The 10,439-nt window shown below is 53.6% G+C and overlaps 1 protein-coding gene across 1 annotated transcript; it reads right to left on the bottom strand.

The window, feature by feature from the left end:
* Window positions 1–5,651: 5,651 nt before the first annotated feature.
* Window positions 5,652–10,096, bottom strand: LOC116443495. Its single transcript, XM_032107668.1, has 3 exons — window positions 9,645–10,096; window positions 7,064–7,136; window positions 5,652–6,553 (listed from the first exon to the last, which is right to left on the bottom strand). The coding sequence occupies exons 1-3, from the start codon at window positions 10,047–10,049 to the stop codon at window positions 6,345–6,347; spliced, it is 687 nt and encodes a 228-aa protein (XP_031963559.1). The 5' UTR covers window positions 10,050–10,096; the 3' UTR covers window positions 5,652–6,344.
* Window positions 10,097–10,439: the final 343 nt, after the last annotated feature.

The following is a 10,439-nucleotide window of genomic DNA, read 5'->3' as shown; positions in this document are numbered from 1 at the left end:
GCCTTGCGGGGGGGGGGGCATGGCCTCGGGGTCGGAGGGGCCGCTGCCGATGGGGCCCCCATGTCCTGGAGGGGCCCCCATTGCACACCCACACCCCACAGGCATTTTCTTGCCCTTTTCCCTCCCAATTCCCCAGCCTTTTCAGCACCTCTGCTTGTTTAGGGAGGGGCATATTTAACCCTTCACAGCTTAGCTCCGGCGAGGCTGACAAAGGGTGCTCTTTGCCCCTAGGTAATTCCTGGGATCAGCAGATTGCAAAATCTCCTTCTGCTTTCCCAGAGGGAGGAAATTGGGAATGTTTTGGTTCATCAAAAGTGATTTGCCCTTCAGCTTTGCCTGTGGAGGTGTGAGAAACCTTTTCACCTCCAACACCGTGATTCCTGGCTGTCAGCCCAAGGCGTAGAGGCAGAGCCAGTGCTGTCCCCTCTGCATGCACTTGTGTGTACAAACATGTGTGCGTGCATGTACATGCGCGTGTGTGTGCCTGTGTGTGGCGAGCAGGGAGAGGTCCTTCCACCTGGACCATGTTGGGGTACACAGGTCACATTCCCGTGTGCTCTGGCAGGCACCTCCATGTGCCCTGTGGATGTGCCCGTGCCTGGAGAGCCGTGTGGATGCCTCTGGCTGCTTGCATCCTTGGATGGGGATGCCCTTTCCCTGCTTTGCATTTCCTTCTACTACATTTGTGAGCCCCGGCCCCAAGAGGCACTGTGTCCCTGTCATGCTGTGCTGGGGCACCGACATCTGGGAATGCTCTGACCCTCCAGGCAGTGGGATGACAGGAGCACCATGTGCCCCTCCACCACGAGGCAGGCCCCTGGGTGGGGGACAGGCTGTGGGATGCCTGGCAGACTTGGCAAGAGTTTGGGGTGCCACTTTTTGCAGTGCTCTGGGACATAAAGAAAACTGCACCCACTGCAGGTTACAGGAACATTTAGAAATAATTGTCAGCAGTTACCCGGGCCAGGCTGAGCAGTGGACAGGCTGGTTTCCTGACTGACAGACAGACAGGGAGGTAGGCATCCCAGCACCCACAGAATCTCCTGACATGGTGACCACCGTTGCCTGTCTCCCTGCTGAGTGCCAGGCTCAAAAAACACACGGGCTCTCCTGCCACCAGCTGTTGCCCACCCATGATTCCGGTGTGGGTCAAGAGGAAATCACTCAAAGGGGAGGAAGCCCCCATCCTCACTCTCATCACCCTACCTCTCCTGAAAGGTCCTGCCCCATGCTGGGCTCCATGTCATTGCCGAGGGACCCCTTGGTGCCTCCCTCCCCTTGCCCAGCCCATCCCGTCAGCAGAGACCCACCGGAGTGTGGTGGGGCGCAGGACACCCCCATCTTCGCCACCGGGGTGGCCTCGGCCCCGCCAGAGCTGCCGTGTCGCTGGGGCCCCTCGGCCGCCACGGGCCGGGGCCGAGGAGGGATTGGGGTGACAGGGGCCGGGCCCCGCAGCCGCTCCCAAGGGAGCCCCCCGCCACCCCCGCCAGCCCGGCGCAGGGTGACCGAGAGGCAGCTCCGCTTCGTGGAGGCAGGGACACCGAGGGGGCTGTCCCGCCGCCGTGGGGGGCCCGGGATGCGGCTGGGGCTGCCTGGGGCGGACAGGCAGCTGCGGTGAAGGGCGATGTCCTCCTCCATGGCGGTCGGCGGTGCGCTGGAAGCAGAGGTGCGAGGGCAGCGGACCGGGGAGCCCAGGCTGTCCCCGCTGTCAGGGCTGTGGTGTCTCGGGGCGCAGAGCTCCCTGGGGCTGCTGTCATTCACATGCTTGAGCCCCCACCTCCAGCCCTGTGCGGCCAGCCCGCCCCCAGCTGGGACAATGGGGCCCTTGTGGCCTGCATGGCTCGCTCCCACGCTGGGTGCCATGGCCACTCCTGCCCCTGCCTAGCAGCTTCCTGACCTCGGCCACCAGCAGCCCCACAGCATGGGCAGCTCCACAACATGACCCCCTGCCCTGGTCCCATGGCAGGAGGTGGAGGACTGATGCAGACCTGCCAGGTCAGGCCTGTGCTGCCTGCTTCCGAGGACAACAGGTGTGATTTAAAAAAAAAAAAAAAAAAAATTTGAATTTTTGAAATATTTTCCCTTCCTCTCTTTTTTTTTTTTTTTTCTCCTCAAATGGCATGTTCCAGTGCAACAATTTATATCCCACTGTGTGAGTTCAATGGTCAATTGTTGGGTGTTCATCCAAGTTGATGCTTCATTCCCTTATTCTGATTTTCTTTTGCATATTCATTTTCATTATTATGATTGTTTCTTAATTTTGCCAGCTTTGTGGCATTTTCAGGGTCAAGAGGGATTCAGCTTGCCACTCTACACCTTCCTCACTGTAAGAGACTTTGAAGGGCAACACAGTAAACAAGGAGGAAAGGAGACAGGTGTTTTGGTAGGATGGGATGAGAATATGAACGGTTTGGTGAGCAAGTGGGAGCACAGAGAAGAAGAGACAGGCACCCATAGCACAGTGTGGCAGGGACAATGATTGCATACCTTCAGGTGTCCAGGGCTGAGGGAAGTGGAAGAGGAATCACCATCCAATGACCCACATCAAGCCATTGGGAATGCTGGTGGAAGGCAGAGCTCAGGACAGCGTGAGTTCTCTGCTTCCTTAAGGGCAAAGAGATGGAAAACATGAAGAAAACCAACCTGATACTGCGTAGTATTTCCAGCACTAAGTATCTTCTCTGATTTTTATGCAGTTTAATTCAGTATCTGTGACTATTTCCTTCTCCCCTGAGGTCTCTCTGGCTGCACAGATCCCACAGAGGAGAAACAATCTCAGTTTTCAGGCATCGTTTGCCTTTGGCTTAATTATTCCCAGATAACCTGGCAGCGTAGCTAGCACGGGAGCCAAGCAGATGGAGACCTACCCTGTTGTAAAGGGGACCTCACTGCAGACTGCTCCTTGCTGCCTGCCCAGGGCTAGAGGGAGGCAGCTCCCAGGGGAACAACAGGAAAATAAAGCGTCGGCCGTGCAGTTTGTCAACCACTTTTATTCCACTGGGGAAGCGTTTGATGCTGCTGACAATAAAGTCCTTCATAGCCATGGAAAATACCTGGCTTGATGCTGATTGTGTCTAAACTAAACAGTACAAAACATAAACCAGAGAAGATGAACGATTAGTTTCTCTCTAATCCAGCCCTCACCTGGTTGCTGTCTTCTTTTGCTCAGTTTCTGCATTGAGTCATGGGCAGAGTTGAGGTCAAAACAGGCACGACAGTATGCAGAGGAGAACACAGAGAAGGGGAGAGGGGACCCCTGTGAGTGCAGGCTCCTCTTCCCACAGGGATGGTTTAACTTCTTCCTGACTGCTCCAAGCCCCTCAGTTACAGTGGAGAGGTTTTTATGCTACCCCACAGCTCACCTGTGTTTGTTTACAGGGCAATCCCACCTATGAGGGAGTCGAGGTGAGGAAGCAGGTTTCCAAGCTAGTGCTTGGAGATACGGCTCTGATGTGCCAGAGGGCAGGGAATGTGAGCCATGCATCCAAGGGTGGCATGTCAGACAATGCAACCCAGCCCCTTGTCATTTCCATTTCACAGCCCCAAGTCACAAAAATGTGTCTGTTTCAGACTACACCTGCTCTTTGAGTCTTTGCTTGCCAGGGCAAGTATAACTTTGGGCACAGCAGTAATCCCATTCACTGCATTTCCCTGCTGAGTGAGACTCCCCACTTAGGGTACTTGCATCACGGTCTCTGTTACTTGGCTGAATGAAAGGACTCTTGACTTGTCCTCTGTCTGAAACAGAGCCAGAAAGCTCCTGCCAGTGCGCTTGGTTTTGGTGTGGAAAAGAATGGTGATGCAATTGCAGTCTGGTAGATTAAATGCCCCAGAAAGACCCAGAATATTTGCAGGATGTCCTGATCCATTCCTTAAAGCTAAAAGCTAACTTTCATCCCCAGAGAATTACCAACTTTCAGACTGCACCTGTGCTTTGAGTCTTTGCTTGGCTGGGCAAGTGAAACTTCGGGCACAGGAGTAATCCCACTGACTGCATGTCCCTGCATAACTCACTCACAGCAGCCCAATGAGCTCTCCTTCTTTCTTTGGGATGGAGTGTTGGGGAGGATGAAAGTTTGGTAAGGTATGTAGGCTTGGCAGAAAGGTCTGTGAATGTAGAAGCTGGGGATGAGGTAGAAATGAAAGCAAGTTTTGATATAGAATAAAGGATGTTTTGCTGAAACAATGATCGCTGAGTAACTGAGAAGGCAAAGGTTAGAGATGAGTTGGAAGGAGATTTTTAGGAGCAGGACAAAGGTATGTGACTACAAACAAAGACATGTTTTTCACCAAGTAAATAAGTCTCAAGAAGAGCATAAGTAAATAGAAAACATGTCTTTACCAAAAACAAAGATATGGCAGGCAAACAAGAAATGTTGATGTAGCAAGAAGAAGAAAGGCCTAAGAATTTTCCACTGTAAGCTTAAATTGTAACTTACTTGCTCTTGTGATTGGATAATAATGACTGTAATATGGTGATGGTAGTAGCTATGATAGGCTATAGGCAAATGTAAAGGTATTGTGTATGGTGCTTATTGGTTGTTAGGTGTCAAGATATTCTGCAAAGAAAAGTATATAATGCTTTGTAACTTGAACAGAAAGCGGCTTCAGGTGTGCCTACAGCTGGAGCTGGCAGCTGTAGGGCTGCCTCTGGATACCCACTCCCTGAAATGCTGTAACTTCACCTATGCAATAAACAGCTTTCAAGAGAGCCGCCTGAAGTCCAGACATCCTTCGTGAAACTTTCTCCTATAATGGCGGAGAAAACTTCTTCTCCCAGGTTCACAGGTGAGGCTGAGTGACACACGCCAGGAGCTGTGGAAGATTTTCACAGCTAGCCTGAGGAACCCCTGCTGCTGAAAGGAGTCATTGGGGACTACAGCACAGAGCCATAACAATGGAGGGACGCTGGAGATGTGGGTTGCCAGTGTAGTGGCTGGCCCAGGTGATGGCACAGAATGCACAGACACGTGCACATGGGATGGTGGCACCAGCTAACATACCTGGGATATGCAGGAGTGGGGCACTGTATCCAGAGTGCTCTGTATCCAGAGCATTCACAGGTAGCACCATTGCACCTACTTGCACGCAAAGGCTGGATGTTGGGGTGGGAAGAGAGGGGATACAAACTACTGCCACAGGCTCCTTGTTCTCCCAAACCTTCTTGTACACACTGGGCATTGCACTGGGCTGGCAGGGAGGGAGAGGATGGGAATATCCCTCTCAGCCCCAGTGTCACAACCTCATACAGCACTTTGGTGGCTGATCAGCCCTGGGACAGTGCAGAGAGTCTATAAACATGGGATTTTGTGCTAGACCCACATTATATGGCTTGGGTCCAGAAAGCAAAGGTGGTACAACAGGCCCATTTGGATGGCAGGCTCAATGTTCCTTCTCAGAGATGTGCAGGGAAAAAAGGGCTGAGGGATGCTTCACAGCTTTCATTGGGAAACACTTAAGGAAGAGCCTATCCAAGCTGTAGGCCTCTGCAGTGCAGGGGACTGAACAAGTGAGAGTTGCTTCATAGACTATCCCATCTTCCTCCATGACAGAGGAGTAGAAGGTTAGGCAGATCAGGAGCAGCTCATGTGGTATGTCTGGCAGCGCCCCTTCATGGAGAGCTGCAGAAAGTTCTCAGCTTGACACAGGACTTGGACAAACCTCTTTAATAAAGACCTTTAATTTCAATGTGGTGCATCTGGAATGGATGTATAGATGGATGCTCTCCATCTCCCAAACAGACACAGAAGGGGTGTGCATTTAGCAAAGATAAAGACATTCAGTCTCTGAGGCTCACTGAGCCCTTGGTCCCTCTGCACAGAGCTTCAGCAAGCTCACCATCCTAGCACCAAGAGTGGGTGCTGGGAATAGCTTAGCTGAAGCAACAATTTGTATTGAAACCCCATTGATTTTCTCCAAAATACCCCTTGGACTTAGACAGATTGTGCTAGATTTAATCTAGGGAATAGGAGTACAAGGTTCTGTATCCCTTTGCAAATCTGGTACCTTTCTTGCTGAAGGTCCTGTCAAGATGCCAGGCAGCTCAAACTCAAGTGATTAACAAGGGATATTTCATTTGAGTGGTTCATCAGTCTTGGCCATGGGAAGGAGCAGAAGTCCTTGGCTGGCTGAAGAGCTGTGAGCACATGGGAAGCCCCAGCCACACAAATCTTGGCTAAGAAGCAAAGGGGCAGAATGGTGAGTGGTGAGTACGAGACCCAGATCAGCACAGAGCAAAGTGATGACCAGCCCCACTTATACCAGAGCAGGACTGCCATCCCCACTGAGGCTTGTGGTCTGCTGCCTACGCAGGAGAGATTCTTCTGGCTGCGATGGGCAACTTGTCAGACCTCAGGCACCCCAAAGGCCAGGTTGTCCCGAATCATCAGTGTCTTCCGAAGGTCTCGCTCCATGATTGGCCTCTGTGTTCGCCACTTATGGGCTTCCTGGAGTCCTGGCTCAAAGTAGTAAATGCAAGCTCCAAAGCCCACGAGGATGAGAATGGAGATCACCAGATACACGGGCACAAACCAATCCAAGAAGTGGGGCATGGCTGCCAGAGAAAAGGAGAGAAAGCTCATGCAGTGGGAGCACCCAAAACACACCTCCAAGACTGATCACGAGACGTGTCTCATCAGCAGTGCCCAGTCCCTCCTCACAGCCCTGCTGCACCTGGTTCATGCTTGGTTGCACATGAAGGCACCTCATCCACTGGGAGAGGCCTTTGGGATCATTGCTGGGACCCCGCACAGAGTGTCAGTCCTGCTCCCTCCCCACAGAGGGGGTTGAGCCTGAACGCCGCCAGCCCTGCGGCCAGTGACTAAAGATAGGCAGCAGGTAAATACAGCTTCTTCTCACCTCCTGCTTGAGGGAAAATCTGCTTCCCCTGGTACTCCATCACCCCTTTGAATTCCCAGTCTGAGCTGGTCTGAGCCCTCCCTTACTGCACCCCTATTTCATGTCCTGCTTTGCCAGGGCTCAGGATCCTTGGTTCAGCAACAGTCTGTGGGCAGAGCTGAGATCCCTCCACCACGTCAGCCACTGTGCAGTGGGGGACACTCACCAGGAGCAGCTGATTTGCCTTTCCAAGAGCCCCTGGCCAGCTGGGTGCGAGGTGGGCCCGGAGAAGAGTTGCCCTGGGGAACACAAAACAACACCACACTGCATGATTGCTGCTGGCCTAGTGCTAAAAATGAGAGAGCAGGAAGGAGCAAACATCTCCTTGTCCAGATGTCAGGGCTGAATTTTTCTGGAGGGGTGGACAAAGGGGATCCCAGCCCCACAACCTGCTGGTGCCCTGGAAAACTCTCTCCCCACCATTATGGCCCTGCTGATGCCATGCTTAGGGCATGCACCATGACTTGGGGCCATTTAAATCTGTAATGGCATCACATTTGAGCCTGTCCCTTATCCCATCTTTTGGGAGGGAGAGAGCAACCCACATTGCAACCCACAAAGGTGCCCAACCTGTTCAACTCCCGGCTGCTTGCTCTGCACCAAAACACCAGCCAAGGTGTGGATCATGCAGGGACAGAAAAGGGGATCAAAAAGCATCTCCTACAAAAAGCACAGCTACAACTTCCCCAAACACTAGATCTTCTGGGTTTTGCACTGTGAATGTGCTGCTTGTTACAGGCTTTGGTGGATTAAACCTGGGACCCTCAGGCTTGGGACAGCACAGTGCTGCCAGACTCAGGCACAAAAATGCAGTCCTGAAAGGGGGCTTTCTGTAACCCTCACCCATTGGTGGGAGTGATGGAATGCCCCTTGACTTCAGTGGGGACAGAGTTTGGGGAGAGTGGCACCCACATCAAGCTCCTGCTTTTCCAGACAGATGAAAGCTGTCACATCTGACCATTGCCCAAGTCATCCCTCTGCAATAACCATGTATCCCCAAATCCCTTGCATGGGGCCAGTTAGAGGAGGTTGGGGAGAGCACTGAGCATTTCCATCCTCTTTCCTGTTCCTGGCCTGTAAGGTTGATGCCTCTTTGCACACCAGGGGCTAGGCTTTTTTCTTTTTTTTTTCAAATACCACAGCCATCAGTTGTTTCCACTGTGCCCAGCAGAATTTATCCCCTGGATACCTCTTGTCTCAGGAGGGCCTGTAACAGTAGGTTTTTTGTCACAGGGTAAGATCTGAAACAAGCTTCACTTCTTATTACCATAAGCAAGAAACTTCAGAAAATGCCTGATTTCCTCCCACTTATTGGCATGGATCTGATCTGGGCACTGCTGCTGCCTCTTCATGGCTGCCTGTGCCTTCCTCAGGTGAACTGCTGAGGAAAGCTCCCACCATAACTTGCAACAACATCACAGAGGTGTTGTGAGGAGCTGTGGGTCTTCCCTTAACTCACCTTAACCAACCATGTAAGGAATTAGCCATGAACCTCTTCCAGAACAGGAACTGGGTCTGAACTCTGGGCCAGAAGACCCCCAGCACAGCTTTCCTACATGCTCTGCAAAAGTAGCTCCTTTGCACCCCCTGCACCCCCCAGCTGCTGCTGCAGATAGCCTGAGGAGATCAGGCTGCTGCAAACCCCTTTTTCAGAGGTGTCTCAGCAGCTGATGTCTGTCCCTGGCTGGCAACAGTAATGGGCAGAGTTAGGGATGCTGTGAAGGTGAGTTCAGCTTGGACCTCCTGGGCTGATGGGAAGAAAGCCAAAAATCTCATTCCCTTCCCTGATCATCCACTTTCCAAATGTGAGAGTGAAGCTGCCATCCAAAAAAGCACTGCAATAAAAAGCAGCCCTACACAATTCCCAATTCATCCTTCTTCCATCACTAGCAGAGCCAGCATTTCCTAGCTCCTCTCCAGCAACCTATTCTTTGGTCTACTTGTTATGCAACCCTAACCTTGTGCTGTGTCCCCACTCTGGTCACCCATCCCTGCCCCCTCAACAAAGGGTCCTCATCATGGCCAAGCCGAGTGCTGGGTGAGGTGTCAGAGCCCCCCCCTCCAGCCTCTGCAGGGCTGGCCTGGCGAAGCAACTTGCTTCTGTCAGGGGAGTGGGAAGATTTTGGCTGCAAATACTGAAAAGAGGGAGTTTCATTTAAAGATGTCAGCTTTCCAGAGCAGTTCTGCAGATACTAAATGTGCCTTAACCTTGCTGGACCAGTTGATCTTCAGCACCTCATTTTGCATGTCACCCCAAAGACATGAAAGAGTCCTTGGTCTTCCATCTGAAAGAATGCCTCATATAGATAAGCTATCTGACCCCTTTTAAACCCGTGCTACACCTCACTCCAGCCGCTTGCCTTCAATGTCACCCCTGGATGCCCCGTGCTGCCTCCCATTGCCCCCGCGGTGCTGTGGGTACACTTGTGACAGGAGCCCTAGGGGGCACATTGTAAGTGGCAGGGCAGAAACTGCCGGGGGGAGACTGGGAGCAGCATGCCCGAGCACAGGAAACTTTGGGTACAAAACCGTCCCGTGTGCACAGCTGGGGGCACAACCCAGGCTGCAGCGTTACCAGCCATGGGCTCACCTTGACCGCAGGAGATTCCCCCAGAACTGGGCACCCTGGGGCAGGCTGCAGCTGGGGGCACGGAGCTGCCGATGACTGGGGACCCAGACACGACCTCGCTCCCATGCACCGCACCCCCAACAAGCACTCGCTACCTGCCCTGACATCTGCCACCTACCTTCCTCCACGGGTGCAGGGCGATGGGATGAGACTGCTCCCTCCGGCATCTGCCGGGTCCCAGCCGGGATGAGTCAGGCTCCTTTCCCGGCCGGGCAGTGCCAGGGAGAAGGGACCCCGCGCCGGGAGAGCTAGGCGACAGCGGGAGGCGACAGGCGCGGATGGGCGGGAGGCAGGCAGGGAGGGAGGGATAGCGGGAGCAGCCGCGGCGGGCGGGGAAAGGACACGCAGCGAGCAGCGTGGCCTCATTGCCCACCGGGACTCCCGGGGGCTTCCCCCACTGCCTCTCCAGCAGTGTCAGCCCCGCTGCAGCCTCCCCGGGGCACCCCACCGCCGGCCTTCCCCCCCCCCACAAGGAACGACTGTCTGCAACCAACTGCATCTCGGCGCGGGGAGGGGGGAGCATTTTAGCAGCGGTCGCTATGGCAACGAGCCTCCCCAGCTCACCCGCACGTGGTACCCGGGTCAGAGCCACGGGGGAGGTGGCCGCGGGATGCTCTCCCTCCTCCCGCATCATCCGCAGCCCCGCTGCAGCCCCGGAGGAGGAGGAATGCTGGGGCAGACGTGTATGAGCTCGAGCTGATGGAGATGGACAGAATGTTCAGGCTCCACAGATTTACCGCCGTGTCCAGCCCAGGGACTGGGGGCTGGTGGCTTTTCATCAGTGGGCTGGAGGCAGAGAGACAGAGGGGTGGAAGGGGCAAGGGGGTCAGTACTCCCTTCAGGGCTTTTATGTAAAATTAAAACAATCAACACTTTGACCAAAAGTATTTTCCATCAGGAAACAGAAAACCAT

This window comes from Corvus moneduloides, chromosome 4 (assembly GCF_009650955.1).
Source record: "Corvus moneduloides isolate bCorMon1 chromosome 4, bCorMon1.pri, whole genome shotgun sequence".
NCBI lineage: Eukaryota > Metazoa > Chordata > Aves > Passeriformes > Corvidae > Corvus > Corvus moneduloides.
The sequence above is the reverse complement of the archived record's forward strand: the minus strand, read 5'-3'. Positions and strand labels throughout refer to the sequence as shown.